The 18670-nt window shown below is 40.5% G+C and overlaps 2 protein-coding genes across 5 annotated transcripts in view; one reads left to right on the forward strand and one right to left on the reverse strand.

Annotated features, from left to right (window-relative positions):
• Positions 1 to 18670, reverse strand: part of LOC132260579 (facilitated trehalose transporter Tret1-like) — a 27289-nt gene continuing 8619 nt past the window's right edge. For all 4 annotated transcript variants that reach the window (XM_059758797.1, XM_059758800.1, XM_059758799.1 and 1 more), the window contains exons 3-11: positions 9734 to 10066; positions 3836 to 4010; positions 3567 to 3754; positions 3261 to 3493; positions 2943 to 3184; positions 2190 to 2495; positions 1842 to 1865; positions 1644 to 1777; positions 1 to 1583 (exon numbers count right to left, since the gene is read on the reverse strand). In XM_059758797.1, coding sequence (XP_059614780.1) covers positions 1431 to 1583; positions 1644 to 1777; positions 1842 to 1865; positions 2190 to 2495; positions 2943 to 3184; positions 3261 to 3493; positions 3567 to 3754; positions 3836 to 4010; positions 9734 to 10066 — 1788 coding nt within the window. In that variant the 3' untranslated portion in view covers positions 1 to 1430. The remainder of the gene's footprint in view (positions 1584 to 1643; positions 1778 to 1841; positions 1866 to 2189; positions 2496 to 2942; positions 3185 to 3260; positions 3494 to 3566; positions 3755 to 3835; positions 4011 to 9733; positions 10067 to 18670) is intronic.
• On the forward strand, positions 6420 to 8111 carry LOC132259926 (ovarian-specific serine/threonine-protein kinase Lok-like). Its single transcript, XM_059757752.1, has one exon. The coding sequence runs from the start codon at positions 6506 to 6508 to the stop codon at positions 7898 to 7900; it is 1395 nt and encodes a 464-aa protein (XP_059613735.1). The 5' UTR covers positions 6420 to 6505; the 3' UTR covers positions 7901 to 8111.

The raw sequence follows: 18670 nt of genomic DNA on the forward strand, positions 1-18670 counted from the left end.
CTTGTATGACTTCTATATGTGGTCAAAGACATTGCATTGCAATGAGGTTTATTATTTTGAATTCTCTTTGTTTTGCTCAACGATCCAACAAATACATTAAGTGAGGCTTTTCTTGTCATTTTTTTTTCTTTTCTTTTATTTTTGAAGGACCTTGTCAAAGGAAAAACTCATCATTTGGCACTTTGATTATAGTGATAGAGGGATAAAAGTTTGAAAATATAGTCACTCTATAATATTTCAACAAAAATACTTTTGTAATTTCCCAGAATCACGGTTGCAGAAGGTTTTAAAAATTAGTTCTCTTCATCTTCATTTTCTGTTTTTGTAAAAATAGTCACATCTTCATTAATATTTTGACAATTTGTCTCATAAATATATCTTCACTTTCTTTCGATCTTCACGCTACGTATAATAATCGTTTATTCGTTCTTTAAAAGTATTTATTGTCATAAATTCCAACAGCAAATAGAATATTTAAGTTGAATATTGTCCCTTTATATTTTCATAATGTAAGTTTTTCTTTTATATTTGCTTGTTCAGTTAAAATTAATGTGCTGGTTCTGTTATACACACTTCTACCGTCAATTGTCCTCAACATCTAAAGCTATTAGTTTCAATATTTTCTTTCATTAATATTTCAAATACTTTTTGCATTTACAACACTTTCTTATACCTTTTTTTTACATGCATGATTTGTTTTCCTCTTCTTTTCTCTCAAAGGGTCGCCACACGTGAAATATGCATGTGTCTGACGATAATCACTTGGCAAAACTGTAATCTAAAACTTGTACAAATTCCTTCGGATTTCCTTTTACGATATTAATTAGTTTCTCGCGATCATACTGATTCATTTTTTCTTCAAGTTAGTTTTAGCTTTTATTTATAAAATAATTGAACTTGACATAAGCGTGTTTCACCCTAAAAAGTCTATTTTTTTTTAGTTTCCTTTAGATGCCTAATATTCTCACCACTTTTTATTCCTTTTAATAAGTCGAAAGCTTGCTATTTTGTCTACTGCTCGCACTACATTTGAAATGATAAGAGAAGAAAGAACACTTCATAGTCAGAATCGTTGCAAGAAAGAAGATTTTTTTTAGACCTAACATTTGAAAAGTGACGGAAAAATTGTGCTGCCAAACAACTTCTGTCATTTTTATTTTTCATTTCAAGAGGATCCAAAGGTCTCTAAACAATCGAAAGAGATGCAATTATATTTCTAGAGTCGATGTTAAATTTTTTATAGATTTGAGCAATGGAAAGAAGACATAAATTCCCTTACGATCTACGTTGAAAGCTATTTTGATTACTAATGTATATATACTTTTTTTTAGAAATGTTAGCAAAGCTTATCAGAATCTCCTGTTCGCACGATAATGCCTACGTCGCAAAACTACGCGCTATACTAAGTATTCTACGTGGGTACCCATATCTCATCGATTTATAGTCAACGTGTGAACCAGTTTCGGGTTCATCTCATCGAGGTCCTTTCCCTTTGTCTCCGGAACGAAGGTGACGATGAAGCATAGGCCGATGCAGGAAATGCACGCGTACAGCCAAAATGCACCATGAAGTCCGAATATTTCCTTAAAACGACACGCGCATTTAGTGTGCTGAAGATCTTTGTGATTACATTTGTGACCAACCTGGAAGTCCACGAAGGTTTTTACGCCGAGGAACGCACAGAAGTAGCCAAAACTAGTGGCAATTGAGCTTCCGACACCACGAAATTCCAATGGGAATAGTTCGCCAACAAGAAGGGAAGATATTGGGGAGATGCCTGTAATGAGAGTCAAAAGTTTCAGCAATTAATGCCTCAGAGTTGAGAGTGACATGTGACTTACCAAGTTGAAATGCAATTGTGAAAACTGGAAAATAGAGAGAGGCATTAGGAAAACAATTACAAGAATCGTTAACATTGCTAATTGATAATTTTCTCTTAGTGCTTTTCAAGATTGCAAGGCGCTTTTAAAAGAGTATTTTTACAAAAAAAATATTATCTGGCAGGTGATAAAAATATCAGTTGATTATCAGGATGCATTTTGCATCCTTTCCTCACATAATTCAATGGAAATTATTCTGTAACTCAATATATTAAATGTAGTGAAGTGCACAGATTTTGCCATTAGTTGGCGGCAAAGCTGCACAATCTCTGCATGTGAGCCCATCTAAATTGTTTCAATTCCACTCACCGAGGACACAGAGGAGGGGAATCCAGTCGTTGTTGTATGCAGTGTCGACTTCAAAATTATTCGTAGCAATTAATTTATTCGTTTCCTCGTAATAAACGTAGGATCCAAAGCTGGCGAGTGCGAGTGACATGAAGACACTGCTCGTAATTAATAGAGGAATTCTGCCCACCCTGTCAATTAATAAGCCGGACAACATCGACGCCAGCAGCTGGACGAAGCCCACCGACACGGCGCCTCCGTGCGGATTCATTCCGGCGAACGTCTTCCTGAAGATTCTCACTGCATAGAAACCGAATGAGTTGGCACCTGGCAAAGAGAAGCGCACAGATCGATAGTCTCATCGAGATTGTCTCTCACTTGTTATGCTAATCGCGTCAATGGGGCGCATTCATTATACACTCGCAGGAGATTACATTTATGATTTCACACCACTGAGGAGGGTCATTGATCAGTGTTGGGCCCATTGAAGCAACAATTAAGAGATGTTGCTGCTAATATATCATAACAATAATATTCAAATTTGGCCGAAGAAGTGGGAGAGAAAAGGGCAGCATTTTTTCCTCGTATTGAATTACAAACAGCTTAATGAATAAATTAGGCATTAGAGATTCTCATCCAGATCATTAAGTTTGAGCGGAGGAACAATTTACACATTTCACTTTCCGCCTTGGCGATGCGCGGAAGAAAAAAAAATCTCTCTGCGTCGCATGAGAGACAAAATGTTTGAAGTGATATATCTTCTAATGGCATTACCTGTAAATCGTTGAAAAATCATAAGGCCGCAGGTTATTGAGACAGGTTTGATGAGGCGTGCATTCTTCAGAGCTGACTTTATATTGGCCAAGATGATTCTTATGGATGCACTCGACAGCAGATTCGTGGTGTTGATCTTCGGCAGGATTGCAATATTTGTCTTCACCGCCCGTATGTTTGACCTGATAGTTTCCAATTCCAGTTCTACATTTCTATTTGGACCTCGAAGCCACAGAAGAGATCTGCGGAGAGCGAGAGAGAGAGAGAGTCTCAGTGGGGGGTTTCTAATGTGCACTGCGAAGGTGCGCGTAATCTCACCGATAGGCGTCCTCGTCACGTCCCTTCAGCACTAAGTAACTCGGAGTTTCTGGTACATAAATCACAGTTAGAAAAAGCATAATTGGAGCCACCGACACGAGCATAGCGAGCTGCCGCCAGTCAAGATACGCGCCCAGGGAGAATGATATCAGGAATCCCAAGTGGCCGGCAATTTTCTGAATGGCACTCAAGAATCCACGGATATCGGGTGAGGAGATCTCGCTGATGTAGACCTGTAGAGACGAATGGCGGGTGATTGAAAAATATTGGGCGAAAGTGAGGGGGGCAATAAATAAATCGAATTACTTGAGTCACCATGGAGATGATTGAGCAGCAGAAGCCCCCGAAGAACGCCGTCATAAACATCGTTTCCACTGACTTGGCAAACACTGTGATTATCCACGATAGCGAAAAGGGTAGAGACATAAAGGCTAGAATCCTCTTGCGGCCGTACTGCATGGCCAGACCGCCGAATAAGCCACCGAACAGGGCACCTGCACCAAATTATTGTAATTTATTTGCATTAGACATTCCGGATGAGAGATCCTCGGGGATGTTTATGGCATCCGCCTTACCTAGAAGGGTCAGGCTGGCCACCCAGCTGGCCTGCTGATCGCTCACGGAGAAGGCCGTGTAGTTCCCACGCGGTTTGATTTGTAACTCCTGCAGACTGTCGATGGCGGGACTGGCGTAGCCCTTGCCCAAGCCAGCGGCCAGCGGCCCCAAGGAGATCGCCAAAGCGGCCACAATCTGAAAATAAGGAAAGGGGAAGGCAGACAAATGAGTCGTTCCTTATCTGGTCAATCAAATGTTCCACCCAACTATTCCCTCTATATCTGATTTCACATGCCCAACAAGGACTTCTAACACTGCTCAAACGACAGATTACTATGCATATGTGATAAATGATTTAAAGCCGCAGTCAGAGGAGAGAAAATTTAAGACCCATCAACCATAATTGTGTAGGTGTGTTGAGGAATTTGTATGCAAAGCCAATAAAATTGAAAATCTCTCTTTCTTCCGAACGTGTCAGCAACAATGCCCAAGATCTGCCACAAATGGTGTTGAGGGTTAAGTGGAGATTTTCGTCTAGCCAGAGAGACACAATGCACCGTCTTGATCAATTTCACTCTGATTTCACCCATCAAAGCGACCAATTTGCAACAATATGATTGGCGCCAAACGATCGACAAATAACATGCAATTCCTTTTAAGCCATCCTCTTTGCGGCGAGACACTCCATGAAAAGATCGAAATCCGCGGCATTGTTTTCATCGTTACACAAGCGCCAAGATTGATAACACATGCAAGGATTTAGTACCAGAATAGCAACGACGCTCTTTCACTCTACAGCTTTAGAAGGAAGTGCGAAATCAGTGTGCATAAATTAAACAGTTGGCATAAAATTTATCTTCTCTTAAAATAAGAGTTTTCTTCCTTATACGATGAGTATTTTGAATATCATTGAATTCATTTAACAGAAGAGAGTGAAGCAGTGTTTTCATAGAATTCTGTATATTCAAAATTGCTCCGCTTTCCCATATTCTGCACTGTATGACGTCAATCAATAGATAAACTTGAGCTGAGACTAGAGCGAAGTAAAATGTTATTGATTTAATGTTTTAGTGCATGTAAAGCGCTTTGTTCATCGCATATTCCCGTGTCATTCTTTCGAATTTTTCAACATATAGTCAGAGTGCATTTTTGCGCCCAGAAAACACATCCACGAATGCATCATTCGACATCAATTTTCATGTCATTCTCTGGAACACTCTTGTGCCGTCGTACTTCAGGCAGAGGTCTGAAATATAACACTATATCGCCCAGTTTAATATTAATTGTCCGAGATTTACAGTGTTGATTGCAACAATAGAATTGTTTAGCAACATTCTTCTAGGAAATTTAACTAAATTGCTTAGTCTGTCTCCCCTTTTTCATCACCATAAGTCAACATGAAGGCCAGGGTGTGGGACATCGAGCGAACATTCCCCAGATATTCGCTCTGCCTCTCTCTTTCCCATTCGTCACAATGACTTGAAATTTTTGCCAATAAAATGATTACGCAATTTAACAACCCTTTCAATTTGGGGAAATCAGAGAAAACTCACAAATTGCTCTTTTGCCGTGTCACTTCGCGTCAAAGCGAGGGAAGAATCAATCAGACTAATGAATTTCTCACAAATTAATTTCAAAATTCACGTTTAGTACTCGCGCCCTTATTAATTTATGCGTACTTTGCTCAATAAGTTACTTTTAATAGCCTCCATTATAATGCCAGAAAACGTACAAAAGACACACTATATGCATTACTCGCTACATTTGCCCAAATATTACATTTGGCAAATTTATATTTATACTCATTCATTTCTCCACAATTTGTCTATGTGGAAGAAATGTCATCAGGCTGTAATGTACATACATAAATTTGGGAAAGAGAAATACAGCCATTAAGAACACGCACTTATCCTTGTGTGTATATTAAATATAATCTTTCAATCTTTAAATGCTTCGCTTGTTTGTGTCACCACTAAATTTATAAATTTCCTACGCAAACTATTTGTCTGCGTCTCTTTTGTGTGTTCCTTATACCAAATTTATATCATTCCCTGGAGGAAGCAAACAGTGCGAAGCGTCATGCGAAGCAATGTTCATTATGACAACAGCAATTGCACATCACTCTGCAGAGCCGTGTAAAATTTTCACTTAGAAATGTTTGTATTTAAAAAGCATTTCTCCTGCCACAAAACACACTACTTGGTGGAGATGAAAGATCCCAAAATAAGCGCCCCGTGGCTCGTGGCTCCACTTAATTTATTGACCATCCAATAAATTGATCTCTTTCTCTATCTCAAGAACTACCTTTTTCACATGGCCGAGAGGAAATTTATTGGGCGATCATTGCGTAGAAACCAGAGAAAGTCATTATTTGCGAAAATCCAAACGACCACATAATCTTCTACTGTACTTTCGAGAATAAATTTGCGTGCAAATAAACAGATGAGAAAGTTTTTGAGAGGAAAAATCCAATGGGAGAAATTATCTGAATTCCACCAGCCCGAAGAGGATGTTTTGATGCGAGCGGATGAAAAGTGATCTGGATTTGAAAATGTGTGGAATGGCATGCAAGTGGAAAGGGAGCTGTCAAAAGTTACGTGACAAATGCGCCAGTTTGTTTGTGCTCGCTGTGTTTTTCTGTTTATGTGCCCTCAAAAGGCTTCCGGAAGCTGAGCCCCCAGGCTGTGAAGATGACCAATACATCGCAGGACTGCACACAAAGCCAGTCACAGTCCTTCACGGACAGTGAGTACGCATCGCAAGAGACAATCGGTGCCGAGGAGCTCGATAACACCAGGCATCCGTGGGGGCGAGTTTTTGTGCAGAAGCTGCGCGCCCCCATGGAAGCGTCCGCCAGAGAGTGCTGCCTCAATGACTACTGCAACGACGGAGATGGCACATTTCACGATCTCTTCGACGAGGAGTGGTCAGTTGGCCGCGAAGGCGCCTTGAGTTTCATCATCACGCAGAGCGAGATGCCGGAAAGCGAGCGACTGAAGCTGAGCAAGGTGCATTTTGTCATCAGACGCGACTTGAGCCACCCCTTCAATCCACCCATACTGGAAGATCTCTCCCGAAACGGCACGTTCCTGGACGCGTCGCACGTCGGCAAAGGCCGCAGTCGCGTGTTGCGCAGCGGCAACTTCATCAGCGTGCTGGCGCCGAAGTTCTTCCTGTTCCGCTTTTGCGACCTCAACAAGAACTTCACGGTGGATGTGCCGCCGGAGATCGCCCAGCACTACTACATGGGCAAGAAGCTGGGCGCCGGCGGCTGTGGCATGGTGCTCAAGGTGTTTCACGTGCGCTCGTGCACGCCATACGCCATGAAGATCGTGCAGAAGTGTCAGTTCAGTGAGGCGTCCAGAGCGGGCAAACAGAAGGTGCTCAACGAGATTGAGATTTTGAAGCGACTCAAGCATCCGTGCGTGATTCAGATGCACGAAATCGTCAATCGTCCGGAAGCGGTGTTCATACTTTTCGAGCTGATGAATGGCGGCGATCTGTGTCAGCGCATCATGTCGCATCCACTGAAGCGACTGCCTGAGGATCTGGCCCGAGTCTACTTCTTGCAGACGTGCTACGCCGTGTGCTACCTGCACACGCAGAATATCACACATCGTGACTTGAAGCCGGAGAATATTCTTCTCGCCACCCGTGAGGACGTGACATTGGCGAAGGTGACAGATTTCGGGCTCAGCAAGCTCGTGCGAACGAACAGCGTGATGAAGACGATGTGTGGCACACCGCAATATGTCGCGCCGGAGGTGGTAAACAAGGACAGGGCCACGTACACGGAGAAGGTGGACACCTGGAGCCTCGGCGTGATGCTGTACACGGCCGTGTGCGGGGACTTTCCGTTCGTCCTGCACAACGGGCGGCGCCAAGTGACGCTGAGCTCATTCTTCCGGACCCTGAGCAGGGACGTGCAAGTGCTCATCTTCGACTGTCTGCGCTTGGAGCCGGAGAAGCGCCCCACAATCGAGCAAGTGCTCAAGTACAAATGGCTCGCGGACGAGCGCACGCGAAACACTGTCGCGCAGTTGATAGAGAACGCCATCCCAGGAAGTGACGACGCCGCAGTATGAGCAATTCATGAAGTCGCCGGCGAAAAGGATTCGCGTAGATTTTCAACACTTTAACAACTTTAATGCTCTAATTTTAATACTGATGAAATTTTGTGATCTCAAAAAATGTTTCGTTTCTTCACATTTTGATGAATAACCAGTGAAATGTTGAATTATGTTTGTGTTCTTGAGCCTTTTTATAGGCTCACTTTTGACTTTAGTGATGAAAAGTGCCTTAGGGGTAAATGGGGCAGCTTCAGATTGGGGCAGCTTCAGATTTCTTAATTTTCTCAGAGATTTTTGCATGAATAAATTCCTGGTCTTCACACAATGTTTGTAGTCCTTAAGGACTACAATTGACGAAAATTTGCACAGGATTGCCTTGACTGTTTAGATAAAATAAGTGAAAATTGAAAATCACTCACAAACTAGAATTTTGCTGCCGAATTGATTGCGTGTTTTCTCCATTAAAAAAGCCACAATTCGCGAGAAACTCTTACACGGGATATTGAGAATTTAGTAGAGATTCTAAATATGCCCGAACTTTTCCTCCTTGGCACGGCCCTTTCAGTGGGTGGTGGAAAATGCACAAACACTGCACACGGGGCAGTTTCGGATCGCCACGGACTGACAACAGCGCGCTCTGACAGTCTGACGCAACATCACGGTCGAAATTTTCTTGTGGCAAATATTGAAGATTTTTCACAAAGTGCCGTTCTGTGCTGCATTGCTTCATCACGTTAAACGACTTCTTAGTGGAAAAGTGAGAAAATACACGCGAAAATCAATCATCAATCGCGAAACATTTTGCGCGGAAGTTTCGCGGCGCGTCAAGTTGCCACCACTCACGCATGGTGGCGTTGCGATACAGGAAAAATGACGGGCAACTTGCTTTTCGCTCAGACATTTTGACAGTGCGTGCAAGGGTCCAGAAAAGTCGCGAAAATAGTAATTTAAAGGCGATTTTTAGCGAAATAAACAGTGTCAGTGTGTAGATTAGGAACCAAAGTGATTATTTGCCCGCGATTCTACAATTCCACAATGGAATTTATGGTAAATATAAGTGAAAATCTGAAGCTGCCCCAGAGCAATCCGAAACATCCCCGTGCGGGGCAGTTTCAGATAAATTGCAATATTATTTTCATTCTCCTTTAGAGGAAAAAGGATCAGTTTTAATGCCCAATGAAAGGCATTTTCTGAAGCTCAACAGACAAGAGCTTATTTGAGCGTTGTGATCATTTCAATATATTCAGCCGATTTTTCAAGAAAAAATCCTAAAGTTGGAACAGCATTTTGAATCTGAAGCTGCCCCACTTACCCCTATATTGAAATAAACTAAAGCACGATATTCAAAAAAAAAAAAAACTGCAGAATCTCAATTTTACACATAAATAGATATTGCAATGATCTCTCGTCTGGTATTTACATTTCAACTCCTTGACATCTCTCAGTGGCGGTTAAGCAAATAAATTTGCTGACTTGGCTCTAAAAATACACCAATTTTGCCATCTTCTGTTTGCCATGATCTTTATTCAGCATAAATGGGCTTTGGGACAAAAGGAGTGAATGAATATCAAAGGCAATGTCTCGACGAAAGGGCAAAGAAACTTCGTCCCGCGAGAAAGTCTCGCCCGTCTCGCCCAAGGGGCGGATATTGTGTTGAGAAGCGTTGTACAATTTCAGAGGAAGTATTAGGGAAATAAAGCGTTTCATTGCGTGTTTTGAAGAGTTGATGATTTTACATGAACTATTTGGGAGAAGCAGTGTACAAATTGAGACCATTTTGCCATCCCTTGCGCGTCATATTCGCGCGGTCAGGGGGAAAATGGATGCTATTGAATGGTCTATAATTACCTGTGTGTAGTGATGAGATCTGTACATGAAGTTGCCATTAATTCGCGTGGCATTTGGCGGCTGTGCCTCGCCATCCCGCACTAATTGGCTGTGCTCTATTATAACTTCTTGGCGTTGCATTATGACAGGTGCATCGAAGTGTGGATAGAAGTTGTCGTAGTATTTCCAGCCAATGTTATTGTTATCATTTGAATACTGTCTAACTTCGTACGTGAGATGATCTTCCGGATCGTAGAATCGATGATGATACTGATGTTCCTGATACAGCTGATTTATCTGTTGCCTCCTCAAGTACTCCTGACGCTCGATGTGACGCTGATACTGGTCGAGCAGCTGGAGAGAGAGAGAGAGAGTGAGAAAACTATGAGTTTCCCGAGCACACATTCTTCAGTAAATATTCATAAACTAACATGTCACAGAGAAATAGAATAAAATTACAATTCATGCCGCTGAAATTTGTTCTCTATGTCTAGAACATGGCGACATTATTTCAGCGAAGAAGAGCCATCGTCTTACTGCTCTATTTGGGAAAATCCTCCGACAGTTGCAATTTTCTCGAGTGGAAAAACTCAGCATGTTATTTGTGACCTCACTTAAACCCACCTCCCAATAATATCCTGTCCCAAATGACATAAAAAAAATATTCCGCAAAATGGTGAGCCATTTTGAAGAGAAGTCGTTTTGTGAAGAGAAATTCGTACATGTGGAAAATTCAGAATGATAGGAAAATGTGTATAATACCAATTTCTAAGAAAATCATCTGAGGAGTTTGAATTTCTTTCCCAACAGCCAAATGACAGAGAAATTCCTCAAGTTTGCAAAGTTTTAGAATTAGTGAAAATCTCATTAGATTCTTGTTTCGGTTTGGAGAGTTTTTACTGTATTTCAAGACTGAATTGATGGAGAAAAGCGAAAAGTCGATTTTCAGTTGTTTTTGGGAGTGAAAAACAAATAAAATAGAAGAGAAGATATTATGTTGAACAATGCGCTGAAGTGAATTGATTTTAACCCAGACGATGCCTTAAATGTTGCTTCAAATAACATTTGAAATATCCCTCAGCAAACGCATCTTTTTGTTGGCCGTTTTTTTTTCTGCAATGAACGTCTTGTTGCGGAGATTCTCTGCACTGAGTGGGTGAATTGAGAAAACATAGAGAATTAATATGCGCCCTGCCCTTCAGCAAAGAGAGAGAGAGTGAATCAACAGAATTCACCATTCTTTCGTCTTGATCATTGAGATAAGTGAAGTCAAAACAGAATTCATGATCGTCCCACAGAGTCAACAGGGGAAAAAAGACAATTAACATTGTGAAAATCATAGAAATATTTCCCATCGAGATTCCACATTCTCAGGGAAATGAGGAAATTCATCTTGATGATTCATTGGGGGTTTTATTCCCTTACAACAGCACAACAAACACAATTACCATTAAAATTAGTGTACATATTGCCCTTTAAGTCGCATGCGGAAGAATTTTCCCTTCCATTTTAACTGCGAATCTCTTATGTACAAATTGCATGTCACATCGCGATGGGGTGTCACTTCCGACGGAGTGGTGAAAAAATGGGCAAAATTGCATCGCTGAAAGAATGTGAATTTGATGTATCGCAATCAATCATTTGCGGAGGAGACTATTAAAGGTTTATGGGTATCACTTTGGCCCGTTCACTCTCCGTCTGCCTTTCATCTCTCCATTCTCGAGGCGAAGAGACGACAAAGAGCGAATATTTGTCTTTTATAATTATTGCCTCTTCTGCAGCCGGAGGCGCCAAAAGGAAGAAGCGCTCTCTTGACAATCTCTCTCGGCGCACACATTTCGCAGTTTCCACTCCGATCGCGGTGATCAGCGTCCAATCTCATCAAATTTGCTCACTTCTGCTGCCCACCTTTTCCCACATCGCGCGCGTTTCAGCCCGACCTCGTGAATAATTTCATAAATAATACGATAATCGTTATATTTATTTGAGCAAGTGTGCAAAATTGCTAGTAAATTGTAGCAATTTCTTGCAATATATATAAACAAATTAGCGAACTTGTTTCCAGCTGAGACGAAAATTTTCCGTTTTTCGTTTTGCATCTATGCAGATAATATTTATTGATCTACTTCTGAACTTTTGACCATAATGCAAAATTCCACTATGCATTCACACACTGCAGGACTTGAATATTATTCTTGCTCACTTTGCTTAACGACTCGATCAAGACAACCAGAAGAGCCAGTTCAATTGGTTAAGTCAGAAAAATTGAATTCTTTCCCAGTGGCAAGAGCCGTCGCGGCACCTGAAGCACTTTAATCGCCACAATATTCATGCACATAAAATAAGATTGACTAAACTTCTATGCGAATATCTCCGCGGTTTATAAAATTTTATTTTTACGATAGAGTGAAAACATCCTTGAACGCCTCGCGCTCAATTGTCATTGCTTTTCACCACCTATAAACTCCACAATCTCGCTGGCTGTTCAGCAGCAAGAGGAGCACAGCGCAGAAAACCAATCTTCACACACTGAATTTCTAATCATTTTTGCTCACAGAAGAGCCGCAGATGCTTAAAAGGTTTGCTATATTTTGCTGTTTTCTTGCCGTGAGAGAATATGAAATATTTTAAATATCTTTATGCACATACAATTTCAATGTTCTTCGCTAAATGCATTGCCCAGCGAACATATTTCGCTGAGAATTTCATCCGTGCTCGAAGATCTGCTCGCAAAAGCGATTGTTTGAGGTCAAAGTGCCAGCATTACTTGCGATCGTATAAATTGCGACTTACAAATTGTTTGAAAGTTAAGAAATATTTATGACATTATCAACATGTTTTTAGCCCCTCAAAGCAATGTAAGATACAGTTTTTAAGGGATGTTCATTGTATGTGCTGAGAAAAGTGCTTTTATCTGCTCAATACTGGACAGAAAGTGGCAGGAAGTTATGAAGAAATTATTAAAGTTGTGTTCTGAGTTTCTGTGTTCTATTTTCATATATTGTCTGAACGCTTTTTTAATGTGAATGCTGCTCAATTGCGAGCAGTTTTGCAGCTCATTTCAACCGTCGTTCACTCTGCGAATTCCATCAGCCTTCGACTTGGTCTTTGGCTCGCATTTCCACTCTGGGAGTTTGCAAAGTGCAAGTGTTTGTTCTGAGAGAGCGAGAGATAGTAAAAAGAATACTGAAGAGAAACATGTCACATCTCCACGATCTCAATAAGCAAATTCATCATCATGTTTTAGAGATGTTGTCTTTCACTGCTTTTTTATTCCCCTGGGCAAGATCTCACACAGCGATTTGCAGAGGAAAGAAGAAAAATCCGCGTAACCTGAACCTTTGCGCTCGTTCTCTCACTTTGCAGCCAAACACACACCCAAGTGATATTGGTTGGCGAAGAAAAAAATCAATTTTATTTCATATAGCCAACACTCTTGGTCTATTTCACCTGAAAATAACTCTACAGCTCTTCAACTATGAATGAGAGCCGTGGCGAGGAAAACAAGTTCGCTTGGCAAGGTACATTGCAGTGGAAAAGCGAGGAGAGATATGGAAAAATGCTGAATGATGTATTGCAGAATATATTCTGGCTGTTGGGCGACAGAGAAGAGAGATCTCATGAAGGAATCTGTCGCTTGCATCATTTGGCATTCATAAAGTCAAGCACTGCGGGAAATTTCATTTCTGCCTTCTGCCCCAGACTTTCTCACACACACCCTAAATGGATTTTCTCTTAAATCGAAATTCACAGCTTTGCAAAGAGAGATGGCAAAAAAAAATATCTCTTCCACCCTCCCCGAAGGAGAGGCACAATAAATTCTTATGCCGCGAAGGGGGATTTTCTGTTTGTGGCTTTTTTTCCCACCCCGAAAAAGCCCGCAACGCCTCGCATTGATGTGGCCCAGTTAGATTAAATTGAGTGATAACAGGGCGGCTTTTACAGCAACAAACACACACAGCTCATATCACACCATCGTAACCATTGTAAATATTACATGTGCCGATTGATAAAGGGCGATTGAGTGTGGTCTGGAATCTTCGGTCACCCTCTCGATGCGCATGTTTGCCACCGCAAGTCTGCCATCGAGTGCAATACTATCTGTTTGCTGGGTTGAACGGAACTAATATCACAACAATATTTCCGCGTCTTTTCTGCCCCTTTTCCCATCATCAGGATAAGCAAACGCGACGGTCGCAGGAAGTTGAGCTTCTGTCGAGCTTCATTGTCACCCTGGTGAAGGCGAGCGTTGTGCGCTTCATAAAAATCTCGTCCGTTTTCATCTCCTTTTGACAAAATAAATAAATTGACTATCATGAAAATTTGCCAAACATCTTTACCCCATTCATCCATCCGCCGCACTATCAAACTTTCCTCGGGAGATTTATCTCCAAGTTCAGCACACAGGGGAAAAGTTATGTAGCTCACATTGCTATATGGCTATTCGATTTTCCCAAACTACCATCGGACTTATGTCTTCCTGAGCACATTTCACTTTGGAAATTGTTAATAAGTTTGCTCCAGTGTTCGGGATTTCTCATTATATATACCCGTACATCTCTCTGAGTTTAATCTGTAAAAGAACAGCTTCATAATGGATTTACTTTTTTTTCTGCTTCTTCTTCTCCCCGGAAAACACTCCATCTGGGGTTCAAACAACACGCTCCTCAAGGGTCATCTTAGAGACAACAAGAAACCGCCGCACAAACTTAAATCGAAAGCCACAGAGCACCAAATGCGGCGTTATCTATTCAAATAAGGACTCTCAAGAGGACACTTCAGCAACTAAAGTCCGCAGGCTTTTTAACTTTTGCAAAGTTTATAAGGACACATTCATCGAAACAGCACGCAATTTCAGTTTGAGTAATCGAAGAGTAAGTTTTCAAAATGTTATGAGACATTTTGAAAGATTTTATTCAAGTTGAGAAGAAATGATAAAAATCTTCCACAATTTCTGTAAAAAATCGCAGAGACTTCCAGAACTGTGGCAAAAAACTGTGCTTAAAAATGCAATTTTCTTCAAGAATCTTTGAACAAAAAGACGCCATTCTTACTTTTGTGACTCTAATAACTAATGGAAAATTAGTGTTTAAGAAATATTTTAGGTTTCCTGAGTATATTTTAATGTGATATAATTTTAAATCACTCTTTTGGGTGCACTTTGGATCATATTCTAAAAAATATCTTGAGGTATTTAAAAGAATTTTGATAAAGGATGAAAATTCCTACTTAAAAGTAGAAAATCAATTAAAAACAACTGTTAAAATAGACAATTTTGTGTCCTAAAACAGTATTTAAGAGATTATGATCAATCTTAGCAAAATTAACATGAATTTGGCATTAAAAACTTGTAATCCTCATCAAACTTCTTTATTAAAGTGCATGAATTGGTGTTGGGATGGTGTAATTTGTATATTAAAAATATTCAAGCATTTCCACTTCCAAATACTTCTGTACATCACTTCTGACCATTATGTTCTCTTTGATAAAAAAAATCTCTGAAGTATTTTCTAAAGTCCATCAAAATTTATATGCAAGTTAACTTGTGTCATAGTTTGCTTTAAGTATGTTCATCTGGGAAATTTCCGTATGTTTTCTAACAACATCTGCATTCACATGATCTCGCGTGCCGAAAATCTCAATCTTAGCATTAAGTTCACACTCTCATTCCACAAATAGCTTACTTGATGGAGGAAAATTGGGCGCTCTGGTTAGATCAAGCAACATAATGCTGTGCAATTGTGCCGCACACGTTATATTTACCTAATTAATAGAAAATTTCCCGGCCTATTTCTGGCTCGTGCGATGCAACATCCAGCGTAATTTCTCCCTCAATTGCTTACAAATAAGTTTCCCAGAAGGAAATTGGAGTGTGTATAGTTTATTTATACCACCATTAATTATATATTCACACCCGACAGATCACGATCACTCACTGTTCATCACCACGCGGAAATATCCGTGTGACACAGAGATTAAAGTGAAATGCAAATGGGCAAATTTCCCCGAAAATGCGAAAGCACACGTCGTGGTGGTGGAGGAAAAAAGATGATCTTCTCGATGCAGTGTCTCGAGTGCGACTGAATTTGGATCGGTTGGGTTTGTTGTTACAGGCACGAGATTGGACACAGCATTTCACTCTGGCTTCCACCCTTGTTCTGCACTTCTCCTCTCGTCCGCCGCGAGCTCATTCACTCTCTCGCAGTGGCAGATCCACTTGGATGGAAGGAGATGAAAGAACTGCGTGAGGAGTGAATGATCGATGATGGGATTAAATACACAACAGCATAAGTACCACATTGAATGCATTGAGCATAATTTTAAATAGACCACACAATAAACCCATCTGTTCGCCTCAAGTGCTATCTCAATTGTGACGAATCAATTGCAATTAGATTGTGAGGCGGAAAAAAACCACCGGAGCGATCAAATTCTGCTTAAACTCACATGCTAAATGGAATGTTGGCGATAACAGCGATTTTGCCATGTTTCACAATTCCCTTATGCAGTGAATTCATGTACGTACCAAAGCCATGGGAACCGACTTCGGCATAAATCAAGAGAGTGTCAATAAGTATGTAGGAAAACCCACATCGGCAAGAGGCACAAATTGCAACTCAATAATTCACCAATTTCTTTCCAGCCTTCGCCTCACTGTCAGCGATTAAATGGAATGAATTCATCGGATTTCAGCAAATCCTCCGAGCGCACTCCAAGTGATCAATTCCGCCTTCCGCTTGAGCTCCCAACATGGACCACTTCATGATCAATTAAATGGATCAATCAGTTTGGCCTCACTCGCGCCGTTGGGCCTCTTTGAAGACGAAAAGGCACTTAAGTGGCGCATATCATGATATAAACTCTCCATACGCCAAAGTAGCTAACTAAATATGCATCTATTTCTGTTTATTTATCCAAATGAATGCGCTTTCATGGCGTCACCCAAGAAAGGAGACTTTTCCACCATCTCACATACATGATTCACTACAATATTTTTCATTAAGACTCCTCTTCACAAACTCCAACAAATCACTCAGACTCCCTCGCGATGTTTGGCAGCTTTTGGTATGGTTTTCATAAACAAATATCATCTATTTTGTAATCATATTTTCTTGCCTCTGCGCTGAAAACGGCGGAAGACACACTATGTAAGTTTCAATATCAATAAAATTTCAATATATTGACACACATTTTCAATGCATGACAGATATATTGTTCTCATAAATCCATTAGGAGAAAGAAGATTTATTCATTCTGTCCAGGATATTTTATCAATTTCCGTCAGTTGGAGCAAAAGGTTTATGTGAAGTAGGAATATTTATTAAAACCCGATAGAGAAAAGATGGTCAATACTTTGTAGTTTTACAGAATGTGACTGATATTTGGAGATTAAATTGTTTAGACGCCAAATAAATGACAAATTAGCGTTTTTAGTCAATCTTTGTTCAAACATTGAGTGTCTTTTGAGTCACTAAAGAATGTGTCGAGGAAAATTGGTTCAATTCTACCGCTTTTCTGTCTCTCTGTGGAAGACAATAAAGTCTTAATCAAGGCCTTAATATAATTTTCAGCACACATGTTGCAAAGGATATCACATTTATCGAACTAAATTATGGACAGAAATGTGCTTGAAACTTTGACATCAATTTTATGTTATTCTACAGCATAAATTGTAGGCCACAAAATTGCCTTTTAAAACGCTGTCGCTTATAATGAATCAGATAAGAACTTTAGCAGATGAAAACTGGAAAAAAGCGGAAAAGGATGAAAGGCCTTTTTCACCTTTCAAGGAAATTCATGAAATGTAATTGATAATAAATCCTTTGGTCAACTTTCGAGGAAGGTTTTTCTGTCTATTTGCACTGCGATTATAGAAAAGCGTGTTTGCGTGTTGGTGCCATAAAATGGGATAATAAATATTTACGAAGTGGAGAAAAAATGAGGATCATGTTTTATGTATCTGCCAGAGGGAAGGAGAGAGACGGAGCAGTGAAAATATTATAATAGGCTCCAGGATATTGCCGTTGGCATCTGTTTCCAATATACACACTTGTATTTTATCTACAACAGAAGACAAGAGAGTGTGTGAGGTGAAAGTTTGGTTTTAAAATCCCCACCATAAATTAGCATATAATTGTAGGGAAATAATTTAATTTAATTGCAATAAATTGTGCTCCGATTTGAGAGTGGCTTTGAAGGGAAGTTTTGGGCAAAACAATGCTCAGCGCTGAACCGCATTTCAGAGAATCCTCGCTCAACCGCAACTTTTGGTTGATGAGGAGAAATGTTGCAATTTTAAAGTTTTTCCCTCCTTTTAAAGTTTTCCACATAATGCGGAAATAGTCAAGAGTGTAGGTGGAAAAAGTCCATAATTTCCACTGCAAAGTGACTCACTCTCTCTCTCTTTCTCCCTCTCTCTCAAGGGGATGACAAAGTTTTCCCCCTCCCCGTTCGGCAAGAGTGAGAGCGACAGTGTTGACTCACTGGAAAAGTTAATTCCATTTCCACGTGGTTTATCAATGGAAAATCATTTCGTGCTTATCCTTGTGATTTTCATCACGTGGAAAATTTCATCTTCTGTCATTTATCATCCCACCCGGAGGCCGCCATTCACGTCTACGCGCGCATATCGCGAGCCCGGCATCTTTCAGCCCCTCTTGAGGAGATAATAAAACAATAAATCTGAATTTCGAGCATGACCCTGGCGATGCTGGCGAAGAAAAGTCCACAATTCACAGCGAATTGAGAGAAGTAATGATCATATTGAGAATTTATGGATTGCTCATGATAATGATGCTGAGCCAAATTTCAGGGAAGAGTGAATTAATTTATTCATGGCATCGCATTGGCAATTATCATTGAATTTCAGATTGAAGAACTTTATCATAAAAATCCATATTCAGCCCCTCTTCGGACTCGCTTCTCGCCCAATCGAAAGAGAGAGAAAAAACACACACA

Source organism: Phlebotomus argentipes, unplaced genomic scaffold, assembly GCF_947086385.1.
Source record: "Phlebotomus argentipes unplaced genomic scaffold, Phlebotomus argentipes genome assembly scaffold_18, whole genome shotgun sequence".
Classification (NCBI taxonomy): domain Eukaryota; kingdom Metazoa; phylum Arthropoda; class Insecta; order Diptera; family Psychodidae; genus Phlebotomus; species Phlebotomus argentipes.

Coding starts and splice junctions, on each gene's coding strand:
- LOC132259926 (XM_059757752.1), top strand. CDS start 6,506: ATGACCAATACATCGCAGGACTGCACACAAAGCCAGTCACAGTCCTTC.